At 40.4% G+C, this 19,685-nt stretch overlaps 1 protein-coding gene across 9 annotated transcripts in view; it reads right to left on the bottom strand.

The window, feature by feature from the left end:
- The window catches only part of kcnma1a (potassium large conductance calcium-activated channel, subfamily M, alpha member 1a), a 314,116-nt gene that overhangs the window by 76,499 nt on the left and 217,932 nt on the right, over nucleotides 1-19,685 (bottom strand). For 6 of the 9 annotated variants that reach the window (XM_065012741.1, XM_065012744.1, XM_065012743.1 and 3 more), the window contains exons 6-9: nucleotides 14,628-14,703; nucleotides 9,246-9,321; nucleotides 7,491-7,661; nucleotides 3,687-3,778 (exon numbers count right to left, since the gene is read on the bottom strand). In XM_065012741.1, the coding sequence (XP_064868813.1) occupies nucleotides 3,687-3,778; nucleotides 7,491-7,661; nucleotides 9,246-9,321; nucleotides 14,628-14,703 (415 nt within the window). Of the gene's footprint in view, nucleotides 1-3,501; nucleotides 3,594-3,686; nucleotides 3,779-7,490; nucleotides 7,662-9,245; nucleotides 9,322-14,627; nucleotides 14,704-19,685 lie in introns of all 9 variants that reach the window. The other 3 variants (XM_065012742.1, XM_065012746.1, XM_065012749.1) reach the window with 1 other exon arrangement.

Genomic DNA, 19,685 nt, shown 5'->3' with positions numbered 1-19,685 from the left:
AAAATCTATTCATTGGTTTGCAAAAAATATAACTTCCTTTAGGCTTATTCGACCTTGGACTCAAACACAAAAACTCAAGTTGTGTGTACAATCACAGTGGCACAGAACATATGAGAAAATATTACACACAAATACCAAGTGCCACAATAGAAGGTGCACAGCATCACACTAAAATGCACAAGGGAAGTCTGAGAACATGCATTACAGACCATGCAGGATTTCAACCTAACAAACCATATCATCAGAAACACATCAAATACGTCACCACAACAAACAGACAGCTCAAACACCAGCAACAGAGGCCACACCATTGATATCGCTCTGATCCATTGGCTGATACTATAGGATGCAGAAAGAATGGCCCCAAAACAAACATATCTCTTGTGTCTTTCACTCAACAGTGGCCTCCATCTCTGTAACTAGTGAAACACGGTGTAGCATTAAAAATACATTTTGCCACAGAAACAAGGAAGATATATTTGGATGCTATCTAACCTGAATACTGGATATGTTATTCATACTCTAATGTTACTCATGTAGGTAATTCATGTAGTTTATTCATGTTCAGTATCACATTAAGTATGGTATTTATTTATGTTAATACATTGTGCATTAAATTCCTTAATGCGTACTGTACATATTATATAATATGTTTGACTGGGATGAGAGTCTCCAGGTCTCCACACCTCAGACTACAAGCCCGCACAGGCCTACAGAGAACTAACACATTCAGAGTACTGCAGGGTTCAGCCAGGGATTAGCCCAGTTTCCATACCAGTCCCTCTGTTTCAGTGGGGGATAATGGAAACCACAGAGCCCTAATAAGAACCACAGTGCAGTGAGTCGAGAGCCAACAGAACGCTTGTCTTTATGACATCAGTCTAGGCGACGTGAGATCTGTCACTACATGACTGGTGTGTGTGTGTGTGTGTATATGCGCGTGTTATGAAACTGTATTCTATGTCTACAGATAAAACACTTAAAGATGTATAATATTAACTGGAAGTTGGAAATCTTCCTAACCCACAGTTTCGTGAACTTAACTTGTTTAGATTTTTCCTTGCCCAAAAAGTGTACTCTCCATAATGAAACAATAAACCATTATGACAAATGTGTTTGTATATGTGTCTTGATATGTACATATAAAGTATGAACCCATACATACAGTATATACACATATCATTGTGCCAGTCTGAGCCTCTGTGCTTGGCAGGCTGACCTGGGGGCCCGATTACTACCACATGTACAGTACAGCCAGGGAAAAGGATAAGGGGGAGGGAGAGAGAGAGATAGCAAGACATGGCTAGAGAGAGAGAGGTACAGTAAAGAGTGAAAGTGGGAGAGTGTGCGAAAGGGGGAGTGAGGGAGAGCGAAAGGTGGCGAGAGGGGGAGTAGGCAGTTTTGACAAACCCTTCTCTCAACACCCTGTCAGTGAACGGAGACGCAGGGCGCCAGCCAAACATAACATCTCGTTAATCTTGTCTCACTGAGGGGAAAGGGGGTAGAGAGAGAGATCGAGGGGGATAAAGGAGAGAATGAGGGAGAGTAGGAGAAGGAGAAGGAAGAGAAAGCGGGAGAGGAAGAAAATAGTAAGGTAGAACATATAAAGACGGTGGGAGAGAGAGAGATGCAGGAAGTCTCTTCATTCTGCTGAGCTAAACTATTAGGAGCAGTGAGGTTAGTCTGGGTCTAACTAAGAGGTTAGTTAGTCTGTGTAATGTGCTGTTGAGCCAGTAAGGTTTGAGCCACAGAACCAGGGACTCAGCCCCACTGTACATACACACACACACACCACAGAACCAGGGACTCAGCCCCACTGTACATACACACACAACACAACAACCTGTGTTCTGAACGTCCACATACATACACACACACACACACACACACACACACACACACACACACACACACCACCACCGCACACAACACCACAACCTCTTGCCCACACAACTACAGCCACACAAATCAAACAACGCGACACCACAGAACCAAGCGGGCAAAGCAAGCCAAGAGCAATCGAGAGCCTCCAATGAGAGCGAGGCATCCAGCATTCAGGGTGTGGGAGCTGACTGAAGATCATGGCCAGAGTCATGTCGAGCAGAGATGATGCGAGTGAGCGGTTAATAAGAGTCATGTCACACAGTGATGATGCGATGGGGCTGGTGGTGACAAGACAGGAAGTTGAGCTTTTGTCAGGTTTGTCATGGGAACCATGAAGCATGAAAAAGCCAACAGAGCTGAGCTCAGGTCACAGAGAACATGCAGATAAATGATGCAAAAAAAAACACAAAAACATGTCTTAATCAAAGTAACTCAAGCAAAATGAAAACAAGAAACAAAATCATATCCTGCAAGGTCATTGAGATTGATGATGCTACTAAAAGACCACCAATAATAATGCAGTTGAGGATTAATGTATTTTTCTATTTTCTTGTGAAGCAGAAACGTGTACTTTTTAGAGCTGATAGTAGGGGTTTCATGACTAGTTATTTTACAATGATGTATCATCATGACCCTGATTCGTCCTTATAGTGAGAGCACAATTGAAGGAGGAATGTCATTGGACGGTCTCAGAATTAATAAGTAGGACAACACATAACAGTACTGTACATAATTAGGAATAAATCATCACATATTAATAGCATATGTCTATAATGTAGTCATGAAAGCTCTAGTTTTCAAATTAAATTAAAATTCAGCACATAGGATGTATCAAAGTAAAAAATAAAAACAAAAGCACAAGGATGGACTTCAGGTAATCATTGAGTGAGGAAGAGAGAGTGATCGAGAGAGAGAACAAGAGAGAGAGAGAGAGAGAGAGAGAGAGAGAGAGAGAGAGAAAGACAGGGAGAGAGAAAGAGAGCAAGAGATCAAGAGAGGGAACGAGAGAGAGCACGAGAGACAGCGAGAGAGACAACGAGAGAGACAGCAAAAGAAAGAGAGCAAGAGAGAGAGCGAAAGAAGAAAGACAGGGAGAGAAGAAAGACAGAGAATAAAGACAGAGAGAATAAAGACAGAGAGAGAATAAAGACAGAGAGAATACAGACAGAGAGAATAAAGACAGAGAGAGAATACAGACAGAGAATACAGAGAGAGAATAAAGACAGAGAGAATACAGACAGAGAGAGAATAAAGACAGAGAGAATAAAGACAGAGAGAGAATAAAGACAGAGAGAATACAGACAGAGGGAATAAAGACAGAGAGAATAAAGACAGAGAGAATAAAGACAGAGAGAGAATACAGACAGAGAGAGAATAAAGACAGAGAGAGAATACAGACATAGAGATAATAAAGACAGAGAGAATAAAGACAGGGAGAGAGAGATAAATAGAGAGAGTAAAGGGACATGGACATGTGTGTCCTTATGGCCAAGGTCTCCAGTCACGCAGTGTGACTTTAAAGTAATTGTAACTTGGTGAATCAACCCCCATATCACTCTTAACCTGAGGGGGAGCACTTGTGTCACACAACCACACCTTGACTGGATTTGGACTTACTTTCTGCCTCGTGTTGAGTTATAACTCCCTCCGTATTTCTTCCGATTAAGGATGAGAGCAGCAATTTCTGGCACGTAGCGAGCAAACATGGCCTACATGCATGGAACAGAAAAAAGAAAAGGGCATGCAGAAAGGGTTCTACCGCGTACAAGGAAAGACAACAGAACCTTCCGGAAAATACTTACTTTCTCCCATTAACCGCACTATAGGAACCACCATATTTCTTGCGGTTTCCTATTAACTCTATGATTTCAGGGACGTAGCTGGCAAACATGGCCTAAGGAGAAGATGGGAGACAGAAGAAGAGACTAAAAAAGAGACTACGCCATAGAGGAGGTGGAGGGGGGGTCGGCTAGCGGGCCCTTGAATCCAAACAGATTTCTGGCGAGGGGGGTGGGGGGGTGTTTTTCTTAAGATATCAAATAAATGTGTAAATGCTGAAAAACTGGGGGGATGAGTGTCCAAAAGTTTCTCGTAGTTCTCACTTAGCACTGACACTTTAAAGAAGAGAACAAACTAAGAGCTGGTGAGATGCGTTGCCCAATCAAAGTTTTTTAAATTTATTTTGGGGGTAAAAATAGGAAAGAAAACGTTTTAATTAAGAAAACCCCATTTTTTAAGGGTCATGGGTTTTGGGAAGAAAAAGTGTAAAGCGTAAATATCGCCACAGCCGTCCAACAACGGTTGATCTGTGATAGGATCTAAAACATCTGGAAGTAGCAAAAGAGAAGAGGGGAAAAAAACCTATGTGCCATGTTTTGTCCAACAAACACCAATGATGTGGCAGGTTGATTTGAGCAGGCCGGCCTGATGGTCCACAGCTGCAAAACACATTAAGACTCATTTGGAGGGCAGTGGGAATGAGCTGGATGCATTTTGCAAAGTTGCAGCCTCCTGTCCTGTCCGGAGGTACTTCACTCTTAACTGCCTATGTCAACAGCAATATCCCGCTAGCACTGTTTAGCCATTTTTGATAACTCTTTAGCTGCTGAGCTTTTAACTAGCCATTTATCTACCCACTAACTGTTTAGTTATTCACAAAGTGTTGTTTGTAAACCGTTTAGCGAAATGTCTAGATTGTTGCTATCCATTTAACTACCCACTACCTGTTGAGTTGCTTGCTAACCACCAACCTTTGAGAAGTTTGCTAACCTTATAGCTATTCACAAACTGTTGAGCTGTTGCTTAATGTTTAGCTATCCACTAACTGTTCAGGTTTTTGCTGTTTTTATGTTGACATTTTAGTCATTTAGCAGATGCTCTTATCCAGAGCGACTTACAGTAGTGAATACATACATTTTCATACTGGACCCCCTTGGGAATCGTACCCACAATCCTGGCATTGCAAGCGCCATGCACTACCAACTGAGCTACACTCTACCAACCGAACTGTTCAGCTAACCATGAACTATTGAGCTATTTCATTACTGTTTTATCCATTAAGCTTTTACTAAGCCAATATACTCACGAAACCCAAATCCAGGGGAAATAATGTGTTACGATGTGAGGTTGATGTGAGCGCTGCTTTGAGTTTGATCTGGGTTTACAGAATCACCACAATGGAGTAATTTAATGGCACTCCTGATAGGAAACAGACCTAAACAGCCTCCAGACAGAGTAACACTCTTTCTTTCTTTGTTTCTTTCTCTTTCTTTCTTCACATCGCTATGACAACCACACGGCACACTCTCAAACAGCTGGAGGTCATCTTCTATTGGATCATATGAGATGGATCGAGTTACAGGCTAACAGTCTAAACTAACATAAATCTGTTGAGCTGCAGTGAGCCCATTTTCCTCTAGGGGGTGCTGTTCTGACTGGGGTTAAATGTCAGAGTGTAAAGAGCTGCGGTCGCTATGGTATCACTCAGGCTGGCCTAGGCCTGGTCTTCCTGCCACTGTGTTTGTTGGAATAGTGGGGAGGGACACGAGAGGAAGGGGGTAGTCCTGAAACAACAGACTGCTTTAAGAAGAACAGCAACAACCGCATTATCAATCTGCTAGTAGCACATTATCTTATAACTCTACTCTTCAGACAAATACAATCCACAAGCTATAGGGAGGGAAGCAAGACATGAGTGACTATTGTCAAGTGCAAATATACAGTAGGCTACTACAGGAGGCATCACAGCAATAGTCCTAATAGACAAATAGCATCAATAGTAACCTAAGCAGGTACTTACAGCACTTTCGGAAAGTATTCAGACCCCTTGACTTTTTCCACATTTTGTTACGTTACAGCCTTATTTTAAAATGTATTAAATTATTTTTTTTCCCTCATCAATCTACACACAATACCCCATAATGACAAAGCCAAAAAAATGTTTAGAAATGTTTGTAATTGTATTAATAATAAAAACAGAAATACCTTATTTACATAACTATTCAGACCCTTTGCTATGAGACTCGAAATTGAGCTCAGGTGCATCCTGTTTCCATTCATCATCCTTGAGATGTTTCTACAACTTGATTGGAGTCCACCTGTGGTAAATGCAATTGATTGGACATGATTTGGAAAGGCACACACCTGTCTACAGTATGTAAGGTCCCACAGCTGACAGTGCATGTCAGAGCAAAAACTAAGCCATGAGGTCGAAGGAATTGTCTGTAGAGCTCCGAGACAGGATTGTGTCGAGGCACAGATCTGGGGAAGTGTACCAGAAAATGTATGCAGCATTGAAGGTCCCCAAGAACACAGTGGCCTCCATCATTCTTAAATGGAATAAATTTGGAACCACCAAGACTCTTCCTAGAGCTGGCCGCCCTGCCAGACTTAGCAATCGGAGGAGAAGGGCCTTGGGCAGGGAGGTGACCAAGAACCCGATGGTCACTGACAGAGTTCCAGAGCTCCTCTGCGGAGATGGAGAACCTTCCAGAAGGACAAGCATCTCTGCAGCGCTCGACCAATCAGGCCTTTATGGTAGAGTGGCCAGAGTGAAGACACTCCTCAGTAAAAGGCACATGACAGCCTGCTTGGAGTTTGCCAAAATGCACCTAAAGATTCTCAGACCATGAGAAACAAGATGCTCTGGTCTGATGAAACCAAGATTGAAATATTTGGTCTGAATGCCAAGCGTCACCTTTGGAGGAAACCTGGCACCATCCCTACGGTGAAGCATGGTGGTGGCAGCATCATGCTGTGGGGATGTTTTTCAGTGGCAGGGAGTACCTTGATGAAAACCTGCTCCAGAGCGCTCAGGACCTCAGACTGGGGGTTAAGGTTCACTTTCCAACAGGACAATGACCCTAAGCACACAGCCAAGACAACGCAGGAGTGGCTTCGGGACAAGTCTCAGAGTGTCCTTGAACATCTCTGAAGAGACCTGAAAATAGCTATGCAGCGACGCACCCCATCCAACCTGACAGAGCGTGAGAGGATCTGCACAGAAGAATGGGAGAAACTCCCCAAATACAAGTGTGCCAAGCTTGTAGCATCATACCCAAGAAGACTTGAGGCAGTAATCACTGCCAAAGGTGCTTCAACAAAGTACTGAGTAAAGGATCGGAATACTTGTGATATTTCAGTTTTGTATTTTTTTTATACATTTGCCCAAATTTATAAAAACCTGTTTTTGCTTTGTCATTATGGGGTATTGTGTGTAGATTGATTGAATGTTTAAAACATAGAATATACTTGCAGTGAAGCCGCTCAACAACTACATCACATTAGTCATCTAACAGACTCCCATCCAGAGCGACACACAGAAGCAACCCAAAAAATGTTTTTAATCCATTTTAGAATAAGCCTGTAACGTAACAAAACGTGGAAAAAGTCAAGAGGTCTGAGTACTTTCCGAATGCACTTTATACTGTACATATAAAAATAAGTAAGCTTAACAGTGCTATGTAAACATTGCTAACATTGATGAAGACATTGAAAGACTACCTGTTCTGTCTGGTAATAACAGTTCTATATAGTGTGAAAATGGGGACAGGCGGGTTGAGGGTGGGGGGGGAGGGGGCAAAGGGGGGAGAAAAACGTTGTTTTACCAAACCCCCAAGGATGAAGAAGACCATGAACAGGCGTCCCAGGGTGGTTTTTGCATAGACGTCCCCGTAGCCCACTGTTGACATAGTGACCATGAGCAAGTAGACACATTCCCAATAGGAAAGTGACTGGGAATTTTGGAAGTTTTCCCAAGGATCCCCTGAGTTTTCCACCTAAAAACGGGAGCGGGAAAGAGATTTGAACAGGGTAGAATGTCAGTCTTAAGCAAAAACATTGGAAGGATTTTGATCACAACCCCTGAAGCAGGTTCTATGTGTTCTGTGCATGCAGGTGCTCTAGGTTTGTCTTACCATCAACATGGTCTTAAGAGTCAATCAAGCCAGCATTGCAGAGTTTACACAGTAGCCAACAAACATGTCTTCCAGTGGACTAATGCATTTCCGGCGTGGTTGAGGATGCTGTGACACTATCAAGTACCTCCTCCACTGGTTAGTGCCTCCAGTTCGGAAACAAGTGAACTGAACTGAACACGACATGGTTCTGACACTTAGGGCAGCAGTTTGCAAACAAAGGCCCTGCATATAACCTTCTCAACACAAGTTTGATTGAATCTGGCCCTGCTGAACTATCGTGCTTTCACTCTGATCAGAGAAAGCAGCATTTCTGGAACCTTAATATTGAGCTGATGCTGCCATCTAGTGTCAGGAGGTTAGAGGTATCCTCCTGCATGTTCTAATGCTATATTAGTTGGTGTGTTATTGTACTGTTGGTTGAGCCATTGACATAAATGTACTGACAACTTGAGCCAGCTGTGTGTAAGAAATAAGAGAAAAACTGAAAAAAGGACAGACATTGTTGATTGATTGAGCTGTCATTTCACTGATAAAAAGGACAGACATTGATCTGTAGTTCTACTGATTGATTAAAGCGCCCCTAGCTCTTCATCATCACATGGAAACACCCTCTATTGGCCGGTCCGAAGGCAATCCCTAGCCCCCTCCCCTCGGGTGGCAGCACATCTGAACTGGGTGGATGGGGGCTATACAAAGATGGCGCCCACCTAGCCTTTTTAACTAACATGCCGATTCCCAAATCAAGCCCGGGCCACTACCCCCTAGGCCCTGCTGTGGATCTGAGAGGATCAGATAGGTTTAAGCAATATGGTCATTTTCTGCCTCACCTTGCCTTCAAAAAGGCTGGGGATTTTCATACAGTTACGGGCACTGAACATGTTGTATTTTGGTACTGGCAGAACTATTGCCGTAATGGGTGCTCTAGGGTATCCCAGCAACACGGTGCTCTAGGGTATCCCAGCAACACGGCGCTCTAGGGTATCCCAGCAACACGGTGCTCTAGGGTATCCCACCAACACGGCGCTCTAGGGTATCCCAGCAACACGGTGCTCTAGGGTATCCCAGCAACACGGCGCTCTAGGGTATCCCAGCAACACGGTGCTCTAGGGTATCCCAGCAACACGGCGCTCTAGGGTATCCCAGCGATAGTTTGTCACAAAAAATCTATACCGCAGTGTAGGTTCTTTTTTTTAAATACATTTTTAGTGCCCACAACTGCATATATTTTGTTCCGTATTGCTTACATACCTATCCGATCATTTCGGACATACAGGAGTCCCCGGGGGGTAGGAAGTAGGGGTTGGTCAGGGACCCTTCAGCACTTCAGATCTGCCACACATCCAGGGGGAAGGGAGGGGCTAGAGGTTGTTTTCGGACCAAGCGTTAGGAGTTCTCACCTCCCTTACTCCCCCCGTAGCCCAACCCCCCCGCCCAGCCACTTACCAAATGTATGAATCCGGCAGCTGTTAGCCATGTGCTTATGAAGATGGAACACAGGTTCACCAGCTTGATGGAATTGCTGGGTAGAATAAGAACCATAAAAATCTCTCAAAGAGATCCAGACCAGGTAAGGGTGACAGAAAGAGAATAATGTAATGGGAGAGGCTCATCTATTGGGTCTGAGATGGTGAGGCTAGAAAACACCTGGCTTAGGTTGTAAAGTACCGTACTGTCCTGTACATGTACTCTCTGCTCCTGTCATTATTTTATCATTACGTCAAGTTCTGTCTTTATGTCTGGCATGGTATGCCAGTAAGATGCTAAATAAAATGTAAGATGCAAGTAAAAAATTATAAAAGCAAAATGTTCTATTATTTTCTCTTTCGCTAAGCCAGGAAATGAATGGGACTGTGGGTCTCTAGGGGGGTGGGATCAGGTCAAAAACAAAAATGCAATAAAACCAAACAAAATTCATTAAGCTGAAAGGGATTACTCTATTGAACTGCTAAGAACGTACATTATGTCATGACAGCTTTTGTGGAATGCTGTTGCCAGCACTCTAACCATCATCTTGTGTTGTGTTTCCTACATATAGTCAACAGCTACTGTAGTGCCTATTCTTGCCCTGGTGTAATAGGGAACGTGTCATGCTTTAGTTCAGGATCGGTCCACATACATCATACACTTTCCCTTTCCCGCCCTCTCTCTCTCTCTCTCTCTTCCCTCCATCTCTTTTTCCTTCCCTCACTATCTCTCCCTCACCTGTACACGAGGGCTAAGCCACAGAAAGAGAGGATTACTGTACATTAATCAACGTCTCTGTGTTTACAGTGTTAAGAGCCCAGAAAGGACAGGAGAGGCACGCTGGGCCAAACAGTCATCAAGAGACAACCTCAGTGACACTTTACTGTACAGTCCTGCTATTTACTCAGCCACTACATGGGGAAATGAAAGTTAAAATACATAGTGATTACATAACAATTTCAGATGACATGAGTGAGACTCATTGGAATAAGCACCGTGGGAGCTACTATATGTACCATTTATACCAGGGAGTATACTATATGTAACATTTATACCAGGGAGCTACTATATGTACCATTTATACCAGGGAGTATACTATATGTACCATTTATACCAGGGAGTATACTATATGTACCATTTATTATACTATATGTAACATTTATACTATATGTACCATTTATACCAGGGAGTATACTATATGTACCATTTATACCAGGGAGCTACTATATGTACCATTTATATGTATACTATATGTAACATTTATACCAGGAGCTACTATATGTAACATTTATACCAGGGTATACTATAGTAACATTTATACCAGGGAGCTACTATATGTAACCATTTATACCAGGGAGCTACTATATGTAACATTTATACCAGGGAGTATACTATATGTACCATTTATACCAGGGAGCTACTATATGTAACATTTATACCAGGGAGTATACTATATGTAACATTTATTTACCATTTATACCAGGGAGCTACTATATGTAACATTTATACCAGGGAGTATACTATATGTATGTAACATTTATACCAGGGAGTATACTATATGTAACATTTATACCAGGGAGTATACTATATTAACATTTATACCATTATATGTACCATTTATACCAGGGAGTATACTATATGTAACATTTATACCAGGGAGCTACTATTTATGTAACATTTATACCAGGGAGCTACTATATGTAACATTTATACCAGGGAGTATACTATATGTACCATTTATACCAGGGAGTATACTATATGTACCATTTATACCAGGGAGTATACTATATGTAACATTTATACCAGGAGTATACTATATGTAACATTTATACCAGGGAGTATACTATATGTAACATTTATACCAGGGAGTATACTATATGTAACATTTATACCAGGGATGTAACATTTATACCAGGGATACTATATGTAACATTTATACCAGGAGTATACTATATGTAACATTTATACCAGGGAGTATACTATATGTACCATTTATACCAGGGAGTATACTATATGTACCATTTATACCAGGAGTATACTATATGTACTAATATGTAACATTTATACCAGGAGTATACTATATGTAACATTTATACCAGGGAGTATACTATATGTAACATTTATACCAGGGAGCTACTATATGTACATTTATACCAGGATATGTAACATTTATACCAGGGAGTATACTATATGTAACATTTATACCAGGGAGATACTATATGTACCATTTATACCAGGGAGTATACTATATGTAACATTTATACCAGGGAGTATATATATGTAACATTTATACCAGGGAGTATACTATATGTAACATTTAACATTTATGTAACATTTATAGGGAGTATACTATATGTAACATTTATACCAGGGAGATGTACTATATGTAACATTTATACCAGTGACATTTATACCAGGGAGTATACTATATGTAACATTTATAGTATACTATATGTACCATTTATACCAGGGAGTATACTATATGTACCATTTATACCAGGGAGTATACTATGTAACATTATACCAGGGAGTATACTATATGTACCATTTATACCAGGAGTATACTATATGTAACATTTATACCAGGGAGTATACTATATGTAACATTTATACATTTATACCAGGGAGCTACTATACTATATGTAACATTTATATAGGAGTATACTATATGTAACATTTATACCAGGAGTATACTATATGTAACATTTATACCAGGGAGTATACTATATGTAACATTTATACCAGGGAGCTACTATATGTAACATTTATACCAGGAGTATATTTATATGTACCATTTATATACCAGGGAGTATACTATATGTAACATTTATACCAGGGAGTATACTATATGTAACATTTATACCAGGGAGTATACTATATGTACCATTTATACCAGGGAGCTACTATATGTAACATTTATACCGGGGAGTATACTATATGTACCATTTATACCAGGGAGCTACTATATGTAACATTTATACCAGGGAGTATACTATATGTAACATTTATACCAGGGAGTATACTATATGTACCATTTATACCAGGGAGTATACTATATGTAACATTTATACCAGGGAGTATACTATATGTAACATTTATACCAGGGAGCTACTATATGTAACATTTATACCAGGGAGTATACTATATGTAACATTTATACCAGGGAGCTACTATATGTACCATTTATACCAGGGAGTATACTATATGTAACATTTATACCAGGGAGTATACTATATGTACCATTTATACCAGGGAGTATACTATATGTACCATTTATACCAGGGAGTATACTATATGTAACATTTATACCAGGGAGTATACTATATGTACCATTTATACCAGGGAGTATACTATATGTACCATTTATACCAGGGAGTATACTATATGTACCATTTATACCAGGGAGTATACTATATGTACCATGTATACCAGGGAGTATACTATATGTAACATTCATACCAGGGAGTATACTATATGTAACATTTATACCAGGGAGTATACTATATGTAACATTTATACCAGGAGTATACTATATGTAACATTTATACCAGGGAGTATACTATATGTACCATTTATACCAGGGAGTATACTATATGTACCATTTATACCAGGGAGTATACTATATGTACAATTTGTACCAGGGAGTATACTATATGTAACATTTATACCAGGGAGTATACTATATGTACCATTTATACCAGGGAGCTACTATATGTAACATTTATACCAGGGAGTATACTACCTGTAACATTTATACCAGGGAGTAAACTATATGTAACATTTATACCAGGGAGATACTATATGTACCATTTATACCAGGGAGTATACTATATGTAACATTTATACCAGGGAGTATACTATATGTAAAATTTGTACCAGGGAGTATACTATATGTAACATTTATACCAGGGAGTATACTATATGTAACATTTATACCGGGGAGATACTATATGTAACATTTATACCAGGGAGCTACTATATGTAACATTTATACCAGGGAGATACTATATGTAACATTCATACCAGGGAGTATACTATATGTAACATTTATACCAGGGAGTATACTATATGTGACATTTATACCAGGAGTATACTATATGTAACATTTATACCAGGGAGTATACTATATGTACCATTTATACCAGGGAGTATACTATATGTACCATTTATACCAGGGAGATACTATATGTAACATTTATACCAGGGAGTATACTATATGTCAAATTTGTACCAGGGAGTATACTATATGTAACATTTATACCAGGGAGTATACTACCTGTAACATTTATACCAGGGAGTATAATATATGTAAAATTTGTACCAGGGAGTATACTATATGTAACATTTATACCAGGGAGCTACTATATGTAACATTTATACCAGGGAGTATACTACCTGTAACATTTATACCAGGGAGTAAACTATATGTAACATTTATACCAGGGAGATACTATATGTACCATTTATACCAGGGAGTATACTATATGTAACATGTATACCAGGGAGTATACTATATGTAAAATTTGTACCAGGGAGTATACTATATGTAACATTTATACCAGGGAGTATACTATATGTAACATTTATACCAGGGAGATACTATATGTAACATTTATACCAGGGAGCTACTATATGTAACATTTATACCAGGGAGTAAACTATATGTAACATTTATACCAGGGAGCTACTATATGTAACATTTATACCGGGGAGTATACTATATGTAACATTTATACCGGGGAGGAACTATATGTAACATTTATACCAGGGAGTATACTATATGTAACAGTTATACCAGGGAGTATACTATATGTAACATTTATACCAGGGAGTAAACTATATGTAACATTTATACCGGGGAGATACTATATGTAACATTTATTCCAGGGAGTATACTATATGTAACATTTATACCAGGGAGTATACTATATGTAACATTTATACCAGGGAGTATACTATCTGTAACATTTATACCAGGGAGTATACTATATGTAAAATTTGTACCAGGGAGTATACTATATGTAACATTTATACCAGGGAGTATACTATATGTAAAATTTGTACCAGGGAGTATACTATATGTAACATTTATACCAGGGAGCTACTATATGTAACATTTATACCAGGGAGCTACTACAAATGCTCAATGCATGCTTTGAAGAGTTGTTACCACATAAGTTTAAATGTGTTAGTATAAGTCTGGAACAGGACTGTAAAATAAAGTGTTACAGCAGTGTCCAGAGAGTGTCTAGAGAGCAAACCTGACCCCGAGCTTCTATGTCAGATGGATTCTGTAGATAGTTGTTGTGGTGCTACCGTGCTGGAGTGGTGGCGGTAGTCCAATGAAAGCCCTATACTTACCTTGTTTTTAAGATATTCAAAAACTGTAAAATTTCTGAGAACTGTATCAATCTCAAGGCTCTCAGGAATCTTAAGCCTGAGAGAGAGAGAGAGAGAGAGAGAGAGAGAGAGAGATAAATAAAGGTTAATAATCATACCTAAAAGGATAGTGTTTTACAGTGTGGCCTGTTGCCTATAAGGAGGATATACTGTAAAATAGGCCTATATACAGTACAGTAGTGTCATGTACTGTAAACTTAGTGTCCTACATGTGTCTGAGTCCAGGGGTTAGAGAAACAATGCAACACCTGCCTCAATGCCAGTTTACATAACACCAATATATTCCCTGCTCTGATCTACCGTGTGTGTGTGTGTGTGTGTGTGTGTGTGTGTGTGTGTGTGTGTGTGTGTGTGTGTGTGTGTGTGTGTGTGTGTGTGTGTGCCATGCATACCAATGTGTATTTCTATTCATTCTGGATGGAATAACTTGTAGAGACTGAGGTTAACAGGGCAGGACAATGTTAAACAGTTACTTATATTTGTATTTTTCAAATCTCTTTGTATTTTGGGGGATCTGTTCATAGTTTAATTCATGGTTGATACCAGTGGAGGCTGGTGGGAGGAACAATAGGAGGACATGCTCATTATAATGGCTGGACTGGAATAAACGGAACGGGGTAAAACATGTGGTTTCCATATGTTTGATATTGTTCCATTTATTCCATTCCAGCCATTACGAGCCTCTCCTCCTATAGCTCCTCACACCAGCCTCAACTGGTAGAGACATCTGTAAACAAAATCGTTCTCTCCTGCGTACAGTGAGAAAGTGCTTGGAACTATCATGCAGCAAGACCATACAACACATCAAACTGCAAGCCTCATCACACGTAACAGATACAGTACCACGAATCAAACCCACAACCCAGATGCTACCATCACCCCCCCCCCCAACATACTAAGCCATTGGAACCACACTGCAGAGTAAAGAATAAGAATCATAACCACAATGAGAGACTCCATACCCTTCCCAGACCTTAGTCCTTACAGCATTTGGAGATAACTAGATACATTCTTTGAACATGGCCCAGACCCCATGTTCTACCATTCTTATCCCATTTTAAGAGGAAGTATAGATTGTGATTAGTACTTGTATAAACTATGTTTAAACAGACAGAACCACAGTTTGACTATTGCCCCATGGATCTCTATTGTCACCCCATTTGGAAAGGAAGCGTATACTGGACGAGCCAGACTGTTTGAACATGACCCAGACCCCATATATTCTACCATTCTTACCCTACAGAGTAACTATGGCACTAGATCATTATTCTTACCCCACAGAGTAACTATGGCACTAGATCTTTATTCTTACCCTACAGAGTAACTATGGCACTAGATCATTATTCTTACCCTACAGAGTAACTATGGCACTAGATCATTAGTCTTACCCTACAGAGTAACTATGGCACTAGATCTTTATTCTTACCCTACAGAGTAACTATGGCACTAGATCATTAGTCTTACCCTACAGAGTAACTATGGCACTAGATCTTTATTCTTACCCCACAGAGTAACTATGGCACTAGATCATTAGTCTTACCCTACAGAGTAACTATGGCACTAGATCATTATTCTTACCCTACAGAGTAACTATGGCACTAGATCATTATTCTTACCCTACAGAGTAACTATGGCACTAGATCATTAGTCTTACCCCACAGAGTAACTATGGCACTAGATCTTTATTCTTACCCTACAGAGTAACTATGGCACTAGATCATTAGTCTTACCCTACAGAGTAACTATGGCACTAGATCATTAGTCTTACCCTACAGAGTAACTATGGCACTAGATCTTTATTCTTACCCCACAGAGTAACTATGGCACTAGATCTTTATTCTTACCCCACAGAGTAACTATGGCACTAGATCTTTATTCTTACCCTACAGAGTAACTATGGCACTAGATCATTAGTCTTACCCTACAGAGTAACTATGGCACTAGATCTTTATTCTTACCCTACAGAGTAACTATGGCACTAGATCTTTATTCTTACCCCACAGAGTAACTGTGGCACTAGATCTTTATTCTTACCCCACAGAGTAACTGTGGCACTAGATCTTTATTCTTACCCTACAGAGTAACTGTGGCACTAGATCTTTATTCTTACCCCACAGAGTAACTGTGGCACTAGATCTTTATTCTTACCCCACAGAGTAACTATGGCACTAGATCTTTATTCTTACCCTACAGAGTAACTGTGGCACTAGATCTTTATTCTTACCCCACAGAGTAACTATGGCACTAGATCTTTATTCTTACCCTACAGAGTAACTATGGCACTAGATCTTTAGTCTTACCCTACAGAGTAACTATGGCACTAGATCTTTATTCTTACCCTACAGAGTAACTATGGCACTAGATCATTATTCTTACCCTACAGAGTAACTATGGCACTAGATCTTTATTCTTACCCTACAGAGTAACTGTGGCACTAGATCTTTATTCTTACCCTACAGAGTAACTATGGCACTAGATCTTTATTCTTACCCCACAGAGTAACTATGGCACTAGATCTTTATTCTTACCCTACAGAGTAACTGTGGCACTAGATCTTTATTCTTACCCCACAGAGTAACTGTGGCACTAGATCTTTATTCTTACCCCACAGAGTAACTATGGCACTAGATCTTTATTCTTACCCTACAGAGTAACTGTGACACTAGATCTTTATTCTTACCCCACAGAGTAACTATGGCACTAGATCTTTATTCTTACCCTACAGAGTAACTATGGCACTAGATCTTTAGTCTTACCCTACAGAGTAACTATGGCACTAGATCTTTATTCTTACCCTACAGAGTAACTATGGCACTAGATCATTATTCTTACCCTACAGAGTAACTATGGCACTAGATCTTTATTCTTACCCTACAGAGTAACTGTGGCACTAGATCTTTATTCTTACCCTACAGAGTAACTATGGCACTAGATCTTTATTCTTACCCCACAGAGTAACTATGGCACTAGATCTTTATTCTTACCCTACAGAGTAACTATGGCACTAGATCTTTATTCTTACCCTACAGAGTAACTATGGCACTAGATCTTTATTCTTACCCCATTTGCAGAGAAAGCTCAGAGAGGTCCAGAGACCAAGATATGGTCTCTTCTGCCTCTCCTTCTCCATAGCCATCCCATGCGGCCCCAACCTCACCCTGTACCCTTTCTGAAACAACTCTCCACACGATTTCCTACGCCTGAATGTGTCTCCACGAGCCTCGGAGCGAGGGGCGCAACCGCGTGGACCCCGGTACATCAGAAGCTTAGTAGGGATCATCGCTACCGATCACAGATACTTAGTTATCTATTGTAGTGTGTCAGGTAGTTTCTGTTTAGGGTCCTTGTCTTTCCGTAAAGTGGGACCAAGCTGTAGTTCTTCAGTTCTAAGGTCCAACACTGTTGGTTCAAGAGTGTCTCAAAGGAAGAGATGAAGACGAAATTCTTGAAGAAGGCAATGGATTCAAAAAGATTATTGTTCTTCTTTGGAAGATAGACAAGTTGAGTTTTTCCAGGTAGAATGAAAGAGATAAAACAAAACACTCCCAAAGCTAAGACAAGGTACAACCCTAGCGCCGGTGAATAACCTTCGCTGAGGTTCCAAAAGGTCAGTTTCCACCAGAAACGCGTGTATAGAAAAACCTGACTAAAAGGTCCAGAATCAAGCACTATGCATGCTTAACAGAACACCAGACAGACTGAGTGACAGTCAGGTAAACAGACACCAAGACTCTGTACCTGTCTAGTACAAATTGTATCCTGGTCTGATATGAACTGTGATAAAATAGAGGCTCTATCCCTGTATTGTCATTGTGTTAATAATCTGAACAGCCCAAACAGATTTCATTTTGGCCTCTTTGTTGTACCTACAGAGAGTCATGTGGATTTTCAACCACCAATAAGGTGCAGTGTTCAGAGGTGAGGCGTTTTTAAAACTGCCTGAAGCAATCCAGGGATTTAGAGCGAGAGGTGAAGTAATAATCTGTATTTAATCACAAGTGCCGTGCTGTCACTAGCAGATATCAGATGGGTGGACAGTATCTATAGTACACTGGGATAAAGCGGAATGGAGGTTTGTGGATAATAATGGCACCGGAGGGGATGGCTGCCATTTTACGGGCTCCTAACCTAACTTATTTAGTACATAATGTTGCTGCTACCATCTCTGATGACCGAAAATAGTTTCTGGATATCAGAACAGCGATTACTCACCTCGAACTGGACAAAGTTTATTTATTTTTTAAATGAGTCCAAAGCGAAGGACATACTGCTTCTCCGAGACCAGGCCCAAATCCCCCTTATTCATGTGAAGAAAAGACAGAAATACAGGGGGTGGAGATCAGGGTGCCTTATTAGAATTCGTCGCCGAGTGGGTAACCAGCCTCTACCATCTGTTTAATTGGCCAACGTGCAATTTAATTGGCCAACGTGCAATCACTGGAGACTGTCCTACCAATGGGACATTAAAAACGGTCAAATCTTATGCTTCATGAGTCGTAGCTGAACGACGACATGGATAATATACATTTGGCTGGGGTTTCCGTGCATTGTCAGGACAGGACAGCTACGTCTGGTAAGACGAGGGGTGGGGGTGTGTGTCTATTTGTCAATAACAGCTGGTGCGCAATGTCTAATATTAAAGAAGTCTCGAGAGTACCTCATTACAAGCTGTAGACCACACCATCTATATTTACCATTCACAAACCGATGCTGGCTTTAAGACCTCACTCAACGAGCTGTATAAGGCCATAAGCAAACAAGAAAATTCTCATCTAGGCCCTCCTAGTGGCCAGGGACTTTAATGCAGGCAAACTTAAATCCATTTTACCTCATTTCTACCAGCATGTCACATGTCAACCAGAGGGGGAAAAAACTCTAGACCACCTTTACTCCACACACAGAGACGCATACAAAGCTCTCCCTCGCCCTCCATTTGGCAAATCTGACCATAATTCTATCCTCCTGATTCCTACTTACAAGCTAAAACTAAAGCAGGAAGTACCAGCGACTCTCTCAATA

The sequence above is a fragment of the Oncorhynchus nerka genome, linkage group LG28 (genome assembly GCF_034236695.1).
Source record: "Oncorhynchus nerka isolate Pitt River linkage group LG28, Oner_Uvic_2.0, whole genome shotgun sequence".
Lineage (NCBI taxonomy): Eukaryota > Metazoa > Chordata > Actinopteri > Salmoniformes > Salmonidae > Oncorhynchus > Oncorhynchus nerka.
This window is presented reverse-complemented; position numbering and strand designations above follow the sequence as displayed.